General features: G+C 53.8%; 1 protein-coding gene and 1 pseudogene across 2 annotated transcripts in view; both read left to right on the forward strand.

Moving 5' to 3' along the window:
• USP18 (ubiquitin specific peptidase 18) overlaps nt 1-1,625 on the forward strand; it is a 39,718-nt gene extending 38,093 nt beyond the window's left edge. The window contains exon 10 of one of the 2 annotated variants that reach the window (XM_032269576.1): nt 1,030-1,558. In XM_032269576.1, the coding sequence (XP_032125467.1) occupies nt 1,030-1,194 (165 nt within the window). In that variant the 3' untranslated portion in view covers nt 1,195-1,558. Of the gene's footprint in view, nt 1-1,029 lie in introns of both variants that reach the window. The other variant, XM_032269577.1, reaches the window with a different exon arrangement.
• A 2,209-nt stretch (nt 1,626-3,834) lies between these two features.
• Nucleotides 3,835-5,234, forward strand: LOC116543756 (annotated as a pseudogene).
• Nucleotides 5,235-13,086: the final 7,852 nt, after the last annotated feature.

Raw genomic sequence — 13,086 nt, forward strand, 5'->3', positions numbered from 1 at the left:
ACTTTGGGAGGCCGAGGCAGGAGGATCACTTTCGGCCAGGAGTTCAAAGACCAGCCTGGGCAACAAAGCAAGACCCATCCCTACAAAGAAATTTAAAAGTCAGGCCGGGCGCGGTGGCTCACGCCTGTAATCCCAGCACTTTGGGAGGCCGAGGCGGGTAGATCACGAGGTCAAGAGATCGAGACCATCCTAGTCAACATGGTGAAACCCTGTCTCTACTAAAAATACAAAAAATCAGCTGGGCGTGGTGGCGCATGCCTGTAATCCCAGCTACTCAGGAAGCTGAGGCAGGAGAATTGCTTGAACCCAGGAGGCAGAGGTTGCGGTGAGCTGAGATCATGCCATTGCACTCCAGCCTGTGTAATAAGAGCGAAACTCCGTCTCAAAAAAAAAAAAAAAGATAAAAATAAAAGTCATAGCTAGGCATGATGGTACACACCTGGAGTCCTAGCTACTCAGGAAGCAAAAGCTGATGCAGGAGGATCACTTGAGCCCAGGAGCATGAGGTTGCAGGTGAGGTGGTATTGTGCCAGTGCTCTCCAGCCTGGTGACATGGCAAGAACCGGTCTCATCAAAAATGAACCAATGCATATTCTCACCTACAAATGGGAGCTAAACACTGGGTACTCATTGACTTAAAGATGGCAGCAAGAGACACTGGGAACTGCTGGATGGGGAGGGAGGGTTGAAAAACTGTGTGTACTAGGCTTATACGCTCGTGACGAACCTGCACATGTGCCCGCCCAATCTAAAATACAAGTTGAAAGTTCATTTAAAAACCGGACAGGGCTGCATTTGGCTTGTGTGCCTGGAGCTTATTAGCCTCTGCTTTAGATATTAACTAACAGAAACTTAGTGCTTATCTTCCCAGGCCGCCTATTTTGTTGTTCTCTGAGGTGATGGATAGACAAAGGCTCGATCCAGCTGCCTGGATGTTTGCTGACACTTGTCCCGTCATGGATGAATGAAGCATCCTTTTCTGACGAAGCTTTCATGCTGCTGTGCTGATGCGTCTTCTCTTCCCTCTAGGCAGGAAACTGCGTATCTTCTGGTTTACATGAAGGCGGAATGCTAATGGATGTGCCCAAAACCTTCAGAGATGGACACACTGTCATTTTCCACTTCCATCCTGGATCTATGGAGCCTTCTAAGGGATTTCACAATGAGGAGAAGAATCGTTTTCCAACTATATAATTGAGCCTTATTTATAATCAGGGATATTATCAAAATATTTAACGCGGAAACCCTGAATGACCTGATCAGTCAGGATGGACGCTTTCACCAGCGGACCCGGCCATGTGGCTGCTGGGTCTTGGGTGCTCTCTGCTGTGGTCAGCCCTTTAGTTAGGAGCCTGTGGGAGGTCCAGGTGCTCCAGGGAGGAGAGCAGTGGCAGTGGGGGGCATCTGGATGCTAAGGGTCAGTGGCAGTGGGTATTTCAGTATTTCACAACTGCTGTGCCCAGACTTGTGTGTACCGGCTGAATATCAGTGCTGTTTGTAATTTCTCAGTTTTAGAACCAGTATTAATCCATATAAATCAAGCATTTTGTAACTGTTTGCAAATATTTATTGACAATCTGTTCTCCATAAGAGTGTGATAGCACAATAATGAATAAAGTTCTTTTCCACAGAGGAGTTTGTGGTTTAATGGGGGTCAGTAGGCCTTGTGCTATAGGAATTCAAAGGACAGGGAAGTCACTTCTGTTGTGGGGTCCTGGGAGGAGGCTCCAGGCTGGAAAGGCTTAGGGTGGAGACCCCGATAGGGATGGCGTAAGGAGTAGACTGGCTGCAAAAGGCCGTGCTCAGCATTTGGGAGCATCCACAGACTCAGCTCTTCTCCTCCAGGGGTGGGGAAGGCTGCGGATGGGAAGGCAGGTGGAGCTCAGCACATGGAGGCATCCAGCAAGGCTTGGAAGCTTGCACCTGAGCTGGTGGGTGGTGAGGAAGCCCTGAAGGGGCGTGAGAAGGAGAGGAGCGCTCAGTTGTGTTCTGCTGACATCGATCTGCTGCTGGGGTTAGAGACAAAGCCATCACAGTCACTAGCGTCACTTTGGGGAAAGAGTGGACGTGGCTGGTGAGAGAACAGGGGCCCAGGGAGAGCCCAGCACCAACCTGGGAGGTGAGCCCCCTGGGTGTGAGCACCCCCACTTTACAGATGACGTGATGGAGACATTCAGATGTTGAACTGTTGTTCAAGATTCCTCACTTGATAAGCGGCAGACCAAACTCCTAACTGAAGATGTAGGTCATTTCTTTACTGTTTTATTTGTGTTGTTAACAATGATTAGCCATATAAGAGTAAATTATTGTAAAATCTTCAGACAACGTAGATGAGGAGGGAATCCCTTCCTTGGAGCTTGCCCTTGTCAGACGGCTGGATGAGTGTCCTGGGGCGTCCAGAACTAACTGCCAGGGACTGGGTTTCTTGCGATGACAGAAACGCATGGTGTCCCAGCGCCAGAGGCTGGAAGCCCACATTCGAGGGGTACAAAGGGCTGGCTCCTGAGGCTCCGGAGGAGGCCGGTTCCCTGCCTCTCAGCTTCTGCTGCTTGCCAGCAGTTGTCGTTCATTCGCTTACCACTGTGTCACTCCAGCCCCACCTCCGCCTGCACGCGGCCTTCTCTTTTCTTTGCAGAGATGAGGTCTTGCTCTGTTGCCCAGGCTGGAGTGCGGTGGTGCGATCATGGCTCACTGCAGCCTTGAACTCCTGTGCTCAAGTGATTCTCTTGCCTCAGCTTTCTTAGTAGCTGAGACTACAGGCACATGCCACCATGCCAGCCTACTTTAAGTTTTGTTTATTTTTGTAGAGATGGAATCTCAGTATTCCTCAGGGTGGTCTTGAACTCCTGGCCTCAAGCAGTCCTCCTGCCTCAATCTTCCGGAGTGCTGGGATTGCAGGTGTGAGCCACCGTGCCTGGCCAGTTCTGGTTATATCTACACAGGCATCAATCAGTCCTCAGGGCTCAGCAGCCTCCAAGGACATGATAGATGAGGAAGGACGTGATGGCCCCATCCGTGCCAGCCCAGGATCTAGGGTGTCTGTGGTCTGAGAGCTTCTGGGTGGTCACTGGGTCCATTCAGCCTCAAGCCCAGCTCCACTGAGCAGCTCCGAGTGAGGTTGCCTTCCCTCCAACTGCTCGTGTCAGTCTCTGGGACTGTCCTCTCCCGAGGCTCAGAGGAATGAGGTCTCTCCTCACCCCAAGGCCATCTGCTGCTCATGCCCAGACTTCAGTGGGCCTGAGGACACTTGGAGATGAGGGACATTCTCACATGAAGACCCATGCTGCAGAGTACTGATGGAGGATTAGGGATTCATGCAGGGGCCCTGTCCCCCCTCTGGGAACATGGGCCAGCTGAACTGATCTGGGGCGGCAGGACCCCTCTTTTGTTGGGGGACAGTTCAGCTGGTTGGGATTGTCATTGACCATGGTGACAGGATTAGGTTGGGTATCACAGAGGCCCTGGACCCTTAGGTGTGTGGGGAGCTTTGCTGAAAGCACAGAGTTCATGGCTTCATCCCCACCCCCCGTTTTGGGTTTTCAGGTCCCCTGCAGGGCATCGTCTTTGTGGCTGGAGCAGCCTGGCTCTGTCCTCAGGCCCTGTCCTGCACAGGGTCATTGTGGGAATACTGGGCTCATGCCCATCACAGAAGGGACTCCTTTGGGGCCCGGATGCAAACTAGACCATCCCAAGGAGGCTGTCACCATTTTGGTGACACTTTCCAGGGTGGCCTGGTGGTGTCAGGCTCCTGGTCAGGAGGGTGAGCTTCCCTCCGCCTCAGCCATTCACCTTGGACTGAGGAAGGCAAGTGGGGTTGACACAGGGGTGACTTCTAATGAATGGGGAGGCTGCATTTGTTCCTCAGCCTGAGGCTGTCAAGAAGAATGAGGTCGGAACACTCCGCCTGTGCCTCTCTCCCTGCTTGCCTCCTCCAGGCAGCCCGGGGCTGTCGCGGTGCGCAGGTGCCGAGCCCTGCCTCGCCGGCCATGGGGCGCCGTGGGGCGCTGGTGGTGGCGAGGGCGCGGGGCGGTCGCCATGGGCCTGGTAGGGCTGCAGGAAGAGAACGCGGTTACACATCACAAAGTCAAATGCCAGGGGAAACCATTAGCCGGAATCTACAGGAAACCAGAAGAGAAAAGAAATGCTGGGAACGCAGCACGGAGCGCCGTGAAGTCCGAGGAACAGAAGATGAAAGATGCCAGGGGAGGTCCCCTGGCACCTTTTCCAAACCAAAAATCAGAAGCAGCAGAACCTCCAAAAACTCCACCCTCGTCTTGTCATTCCGCCAATGCAGCCGTCGCCAAAAAAAGCCCATCAAGGGCAAACAGGCCCACCCCAAAAAAAAGCTCAAGGAAAAAAACGCAACAGAATTGCAGACTTAAGGATTTCTACCCTGTCTGAAGGAGCTCCAGGAAGAGTAACACTGAACTGCAGCCTGAAGAACGAAAAAGAATAGATGAATTGATTGAAAGTGGGAAGGAAGAAGGAATGAAGATTGACCTCATCGATGGCAAAGGCAGGGGTGTGATTGCCACCAAGCAGTTCTCCCGGGGTGACTTTGTGGTGGAAGACCACGGGGACCTCACTGAGATCACTGACACCAAGAAGCGGGAGACTCTGTGCCCACAGGACCCTTCCACGGGCTGCTACATGTACTATTTTCAGTATCTGAGCAAAGCCTCCTGCTTGGATGCAACTAGAGAGACAAATCGCCTAGGAAGACTGATCAATCACAGCAAAGGTGGGAACTGCCAAACCAAACTGCACGACATCCACGGTGTACCTCACCTCATCCTCATGGCCTCCCAAGATCGCGGCTGGGGAGGAGCTCCTGTATGACTATGGGGACCGCAGCAAGGCTTCCACTGAAGCCCACCCGTGGCTGAAACATTAACCAGCGGACCCTGCGCCCTCCCACCCCACTGTCCCTTCTCCAAAGCACAAAGTGCCCTCAAAGGGAATTGATTTTTTTTATCACACACTTAATCTTAGCAGATTACTTCAGATGTTTTTAAAAAGTATACTAAGATGCCTTTTCACTGTAGTATTTAAATATCTGTTATAGGCTTCCAAGGTGAACTTGAACGGATGGCCTTATATTACCAAAACTTTTATGTTCCAGTTGTTTTTGTACTGTTTTTGCATACAAGTCGAATGTTTGTGCTTCCCGTGCATGCAGTCCAAGACTCAGCACAGGTTTTAGAGGAAACAGTCAAACATGAACTAGGAAGCCAGGGGAGCCTCCTTTCTCCAGTGGAAGGGCTGGGACCTTCCCCCTGCACCCCGACGGCACCCCGAGGAAGATGCTGCCTCCCAAGGACCTGGATGGGATGTTTCCAAGCTCTTGTTCTCCTAACGTCTCCACAGGCGCTCATTGAAGTGTATGAATATTTTTAAAACGGTTTCGCAGTAAGCTAGTCTTCCCCTCTGCTTTCTTGAAAGCTTCCTGAGCCCCAGGCCCTGAGCACAGGCCAGGCATGGATTTCCTCTTCCCTAAGCTGCCGCTTTTCTGGGCACCTTGAATCACAAGGGCACGAAATCAAACTAGATGTGGGCAGGGAGAGTGTTGATTACCTGCCCTGCCGGGACAGGGTTTCCTGAAACTGGGTTAATTCTTTACAGAAATATGAACACTGAATTTATTTAAAAAATAATAAAAATTAAAAAAAATCAAAAAGAAAAAAGATTTAAAAAAATCACAGAAAACAACTTACATGTATATAAGTCTTGAAGTGAGTGAAGTGGCCTTTTTTTTTTTTTTTTTGGCTTCTTGTAGAAGAGATTGAGAATGGTACTCATCAAAAATAAAGTTTTGTAGTGGGACCAGAAATTACTTACCTAACATCCACCCCCATTTCCCCACATCCTTCTGGCGTTGAAAGTTCCAGACCTGCCGTCGAAGGCTTGTGTCTCACAGACACCTGGCGGCCCTCCTGTAAGGCCGCAGCCGTGAGCTGAGGCGTGAGCCTAGGAGCCCAGGACCCCTGACCCCAGCCACTGCTGCCAGCTTCAGAAAGGCGCCCAGGTGTGCAGGGGAGCGCATAGGACCCGGCAGCCCCCAGGAATCAAGGACAGGGCTAAGGTTTTCACCTTGACTGTGAGGGTAGGAGGAATAAGTGGCTGCCTCCTCCCTCCATTCACAGAACTGATTCTCACTCACTGTTCCTAGTCCAGGAGGCCAGGGCTCAGGAGCCGTGACCTGGTGTCTCCTGCCCACCCTGGTCCCAGGTAAATGTGAATGGAGACAGGTATGAGAGCCTGTCCTCATCTTTGATGCCCCCCACCCCACCCCAGGCCTCACGACGGTGCTACCTAAGAAAGTCTTCCCTCCCCCTCCCCCCCAACGCTAGCCTGGTCAGTTGTCAGTGAATTGGACGAGGATCCCACAGGAGTATAAATGTGAGATATATGTCTTGATTGTGCCTGTTTGTGGTTTCACTTTGTATTTAAACAAACAAGGAAATAAACTTGAAAATTATTTGTCATAAAAATGAAGCAAAAATTAAAATATCTATTGCCAGGCCAAAAAAAAAAAAAAAAAAAGAAGAAGAAGAATGAGGTCATCTTTGACATCTTGATTCCTTGCCCCAGAGGCAAGAGAGCAGGAAAGGGACTAGATTGTCACCAAGAATTAAAACAGGCATTTAAAATAACGTCCAGAATCTTTCATTACGGATGGTAGAATATACTGTTAAGAACATTAGGTGAATTATTGTAAATTCCATTTAGTAAATATGACTGAACTGAGTCTCAGGCTGGGATGGGGTGTCTGGGGACTTCCTGGTCCTGGTCCTTATTTCTCTAGGCAACTCCAAGCCTTCCGCATTTCTCCAGAGCCCCAATTCCGCTCTGACGTGCACACCCACCTGGTGTGGGGGCCCCCCAGCCACCCTGTGCCCTCTCAGGGCTGTGGCTCTGGCTGCATGCTGGGAGGATGGGGTCCTTGCTTGTCTTCCTCAGGGCAGAGGAGTCACAGGAGAAGCAGGTCTTTCTTTTCTTAAAAATGGTCTCTTGAATAACGTCCCTGTGCATTTTTGTTGATGGATCCCTGTCCCATCAAGGGTGAAGATGGGGACAGGTGGGGAGGGTGGCGAGGACCGCTTTGCCACGGTGGGACGTAGTATGTGACGAGAGGGAGAAGAGCCCTCAGGCCCACACGTGGGAGTCGAACCGTGGATGTGTGAACAGTGACTGGTGAATGGCAGGGACCAGCGGAGCCCTCAGGTCTCTGGACCATTGTGGAGTGTGTGGCCTGTGACCGGGAGAGGCACGAGGGGATGGCGCTGTGCTCCCTACACAGTTACTCGGTAAAGACCATTCACTCCAAGGAGCCAGGGCCTCCGGCTAGGCCCTGGGCTCACTGATGGGGGGACTCAGCATCTGGGTCCTCTCTGGCCCAGCAGAGTCCCTGAGCAGGGACCTTTGCATGGTCTCGGCAGGTGCGTCCTCTCCGGGCTCCCCCAGTGGATAAAGCAAACCTTCCCCCTCCTGGGTCTGCAGCGTGAGCCCAGCCCAAGCCCCAGGGCTCAGGGAGGGCTGGGCAGTCCCAGACAGAAACACATCTGCAGAAGCAGCCCCTCCTCTGGAGAGGGTGGAAGGAAAGGAGGCCTGGGCATTCCCGCCCCATGGCGGGGTCAGGGGCTGAGTCCACCGGCCTGGGCTGCTCTCCTCGTGCTCCTCGCTCACTGCACAGGTCTGGCAGGCCTTGAAGACCAGATTTCAGTTCCCAGCTTGTGTCAGCTCCTGCGCCTCAGACCCCCTGAGCCTTACACTAGTGTGTGCCCACACTCACCCATCTGCGCCTGCAGGCTCCCTCTCCCGGCCTGTGCTGACTTGGACACTCCCCACCTGTGTGTCCCCGGGGGCGTCTCAGGCTCACCTGCACCCTGTGCTGACTCGGCCACTCACTGCCTGTGTGTCTCCAGGCATGTCTCAGGCTCACCTGCACCCTGTGCTGATACGGCCACTCCCTGCCTGTGCATCCCCGGGTCATCTCCTCACCTGCACCCTGAGCAGTGGCTTCCATGTCGGTGACTATATGACATGATGGGACACCTCCCTGGTTCCTCCTGAGATACGACCCAGAACTCAGGCAAGTACCAGGGCTCCGGCTGAGTCTGATTTTCACTGAGCTACCGCTCTTGGCAGTGGAAACTGCTTTAGCTCCTCACCATGTTGACAAAAAGTGTGTAAGACAAAACCCCTGGACCCAGAGACAGTGGCTGCGGGTGTCTTTCCACTAACTTCTGTGGAGCCCCTGAGGAGCTGCCTGCCTCAGTGAGACATGCCCACGAGCAGGAGAGAGACAGGCAAACAGGTGGTGCCTGATCACAAGGCAGCCTTGGGCATCTGAGGAACGCAGAGACGGACCAGGCAACCCAGCCCAATGCCCAGCCCTCTAGGATCTGGACTAAATTAGCAGGAGTCAGAACTGATTTCTGTGCCTGGAAATTCTGATCAGTACAGCCACATCCATCCACACATGCACTTCAGCATCTGATTCCGCACAGGGAGCCCGGTGTGTCCAGTGATGCGTCCAGGGCTGACGTGTCGGCACTCACCATGCACACGGACACACTCCTCTGTCCCAGCCAGACGACATGTGAGGGGTACATGGCCACTAACCACCCTCACTGCAAACAGCCCCCAGACTTGCCCTCCTCTTCTTTCCATGGCCACTGCCTTCCTCAGGCCTCTCGCTGTCTCCTAAGGCTCTCGGGTCTTAACGCAGCTCCATGTGCCCCTGCTCCTGCTGTGGGTTCCCTTCTCCAGGGACTCCTCTCCAGGGAGGACGATCTCCAGACATCAGAGCAGCCCACGGCCCTTCACAGCCTGACTCCTCCTCCCAGCCCCGTGGCCAGGCTCTCTGCTCCGCACCCTAGGCCAATCTCGTTAATAAGACAGTAAATTCTTGCTGATTTCCTACAAGTGCTGTGTTCCTCCAGCCCGAGAGTGTTTGCAAATGGAGGCTGTTGATGCATTTCTTCTTTATTATTTCTCTTTTTTCTTTCTGTCTCCTTTCCAATGAACTAACCTCCCTGGGAATTGCCTAAAGCCCTACACAAGGTGAGAAGTGGTCTCAGCAGATGGAGGGTGGGCAGCGTCTCTCACTGCAGGGCGCTGTTACGTTTTAGCTCCGCAATTAGTTTTCCTAGAACTCCCAGGACAGCACCTCAGCCACACAAACCATTTGGCACAGGACCCTGAAGTCGCTTGCATGAGTCCTTTTACAATATAAAAGCAGAGAATCTCTCCTGGTCACCCGCTGAGTGACAGCTGGTGATGGCAGCGCATGGTGGGCATGGCTGTGGTGCGGGGAGCAGGAAGGTGGGTCTGTGAGGTCCCCGCTGCCCTGGGCTTCCTGAGACCCGAAGTCCCCACAGCTGTGGGTCTTGTGCCTGCAGCCCAGACCTGCAGGGAAGACGGCGGATGGTGTCTGACACTCTGTGGGACCTGGCACTCTGAGGAAGGGGAATTGTGAACATTGGCTCATCTGCTCTACATTCCTCCTCCCTACCGAAAACATAAACTGCTCCGAGACAGGCCTCAGAGAGAAGAACCAGCCCAGAGACGGATGTGCGTGGAGAGCTGCCCTCTGGGTGTGGGGAGGTGCTGGGAGGAACGGAGGCCACTCACACCTGCCATGGAGGGAACGGCTCCCTGAGGCCACAGGGCATGGTCATTCCTCTCTCCCTCTCTCAACCCCACACACCCCTCTCTCCTCTCTGAGCACACACTGTCCTGGACTCTGCAGTTTCCAGCTTCTCTGTCCCTCCAGAAGGCAGGTCTCAGCATGTGCTGACCCAGCGGTCCTCAGGATTGAGCCTCGAGGAGGCAGAATCTCCACCCGCAGGGAACACCAGCAACATCGGGGTAACTGGCATCCTGCTGCCGTGACTCAGCTGGGAAATGCCTCAACATCTGCTCTGCTGGGACAAGCCTGCTCCGAATCCCAGGGCAGGTCTCGGCCCCAGTCAGCAGCTCAGCCTCCCAGAGCTTCCCTGGGCTCCAGTAAGTGCAGGAGGCCGATGATGACACTGACATGGGACAGCAGGCTCAGTGCTGATCACACAGTGCTCCAGAACACGGGAGAGGAAGCCCTAAACTCACCTGTGCTGTCAGGGCCGGGTCCGTCCCCCACTCCAGCCAGGCTGCGCCTCTGCTGAGTTCTTCCACCCCAACCCAGGGTACACGGCCTGACAGGCCTGAGAATGCAGTTCCCTCTTTTCTCCACCTCTCCATGACTCGGCCTTGGGCTGCTTCGATGCAAACAGCACAGTAGTTCTGTGTTGAAATCAGTGTTATTGAAGTAGCTTCATATGAAATCGTATGTGTCTATGTTAAGAGCACAGCTTGTGAGAAATGACTAATATGTCGAAATGGAAAAACAAATGTGTGTGAGTGACTCTGTGTGTGTGTGTGAGACTGTGTGTGTGTGTGTGTGTCTGAGAGTGCATGTGTGTGTGTGTGTGAGTGTGTGTGTGTGTGTGAGTGTGTGTGTGTGTGTGTGTGTGTGTGTGTGTGTAGAGAGAGAGACAAAGAGGGAAAATCTCTTAACTGCTCCACAACGAACGTACAGACTATCCCACCATCCCTGGCCCCAAGTACCAGGAATTTGCTTTCTGTCACTACAGATGAGATTTCTCTTGTGTAGGATTTCATCTTGTAGAAACACGTAACACGTCCTCTGTCTTACCGACCCTCTAGCCCTCAACACAGCAGCTTGGAAATTCACTCGTGGTGTTGTGTGTTTATGTTGCCCAGGGCTGCACTGGGTGGATGTATTTTAATCTATTCCCCTACTGGCCATCACTTGGGTTGTGTCCAGCTTAATCCATTATGAACAACCCTGCAGTGTCCCTTCCTCTGGAAACCATTATGTGGACACACAGTTTTGTTTCTCTTGGGCACTTCACTAAGGCTAGAATGAAATACCTTCGGACAATCTGTGTGAGCTTTGGGAAGAGTGAGCAAGCATCTGCAGAGCGGCTGTGCTCCTGGCAGCGGGTCTCAGAGGTGCGCTTGTCCACGTCCCGTCAAGAGATCTTCACGCTCGACTCCGTCTGCGCCACCACTGTGTTTGCATAATGAGACAGCATGACGACTTAATTTTCCATTTGAGACTCACGATGCTCTATACACGTCACATGCTTAGCGGGCATCTGCACAGATTCTCTGGCCAAGGGGCCGTGCGGCGCCCTTCTCACGTCTCCCTGTGCAGTCCCCCGTGGTTTTGCCAGCTTTGCTGCTGCTCTTCTTCCTGCGTCCTCCATGCTGGCCTGTGCGGGGCTCACTGGGAACAGGAAAGGCCAGCAGGAACAAGGGCAGCACCCTATGCCTCAGGGACCACAGCGGGCACCTTGGGCCAGGCTCTGCAGAGTGAGGACAGTGGGAAGACTCCTCCAGGCCTGGGTACCATGAGCCCACAGCGGCTGACATGCAGCGACTCAGTAGTGGAGACTGTCCCATGAGTCCCCTGGAAAGGAGCCGCTGTGTTTGAGCCCCACCCCACAGGGCTCCGGTGTGACCCCAGGCGCTGGGGCTGGCCCTGCGGGAGCGGGTCTAGAACAGCACCGCATTGGGCCGTCTACACTAAGGCCAGGCTCCTCCTGCTCAGCGTCCTGGCTGCCTGCACAGCTCGGGGGAGCTTCTGTGCTGGGGGAGGGCAGGCAACACGGAGCCTTCCTGCCCCTTCTCCCCTCCTGACCTTTTGGTCTCGCATCTGTTTTCAGGAGCTGCCTCCCAGGCTGCGGTGACTCAGGAAGCGTCACTGTCCACAGCTCAGTGCTGGGGCCGCCATACCAGCGCTCCACCCGCTGCGTCCATCAGAAGCCCAGTCCAATCTCTTCGCCCAGGGTCTCATAGGTGACACCAGCAACCAGGCCCAGGAGTCCCCGTCGGATTTTAGGCTCCCTGCTTGGTGACAAGGCTTCCCTGTCATCGCGGGGCCCAGCCTGAGCAGGAGGCCGGTGTTGTGCTCCGTGGCACAGCGAGCCTCTTCACATGACACAGATGGCCCGTGCAGGGCACTGTGGTAAAGTCCTGTAAACTAGGTGACACGCAACAGAAATTTACTTCTCACTGTTCTGGGAGCTGGGAAGTCTAACATGGAGGCACTGGGGAGGTGATGCCTGTGGGGGGCCTGCCTCCTCCTTTGTGGGTGGCTGTCTTTCTGCTGTGTCCTTGCAGGGCGGGGGTGGGAGAAGCTATGAGAGGCTCTTTCGTTAGGCCTCAGCCCTTAAGACTTAATCACTGCATAGAGACTGTGCTTCCTGAGGCCATCACACTGGAGCTTGGATATCCACACATGGCTTTGTGGACACACATTCAGTGTCCGGCTGGGGCAGCTGGAAGGGCAGTGGAGGAGGAAGACAGTGAATCTCAGTTACCTCTGGAGACCAGCAGGTTCTATGTCTCCTTCCACTGATGACCCCTTGACTTTTTTTTTCTGGGAAAAAAGGCCAAACCGATTCCTGGAGAAACTGCCCCATGAAATGAGCATGTCTAAACAGTGCGTGGGGTGGACATTAGTGGACTTGATGCTGTCCATCATGATACCTCTTCAGGGCATGCGTGCTTTCCCAAATGCCTGAATATTACTGGTCAACCAGTGTCATCGGAGGTCACTCAATTGCACTTCCAGGGACCGCCTGCACTCCATGACTGAGCTGTGTGCAGTGGTGAACCCCCGGCCCCCACCCAGGTCAGGACTTGGAGGGGCCATCCCAGCTCCAGAGGTCATCACAGAAGGGGCTGAGTTTGCTAAACTGCTCCACACTGAGGCCGACACGTGAAGTTCCACAACCACAGGAGTGTCATTAAACCAGGAGTAAGCGGAGGGGCGGAAACGCCAAGTTGCTGCTCCTAGACCTGGGAGTGCATGCAGACGGGAGAGGTCCACTGCCAACCCCACCTGACGCACTCTGGGAGAGCTGGGTCCCAGGTTCTAGTGTCTGAAGAGAGCTGTGCCCGTGGACGTCCCGCAGTGCAGGCCAGCACCAACACCCAGCCCAGTCGCTCTGTGCTCAGTTCTCAAGAGATGATAAACAACAAAACCCAAGTGTCTGATATTTGGTGGCGCCAGAG

The sequence above is a fragment of the Sapajus apella genome, unplaced genomic scaffold (genome assembly GCF_009761245.1).
Source record: "Sapajus apella isolate SASKATOON/1434 unplaced genomic scaffold, GSC_monkey_1.0 scaffold195, whole genome shotgun sequence".
Taxonomy (NCBI): Eukaryota; Metazoa; Chordata; class Mammalia; order Primates; family Cebidae; genus Sapajus; species Sapajus apella.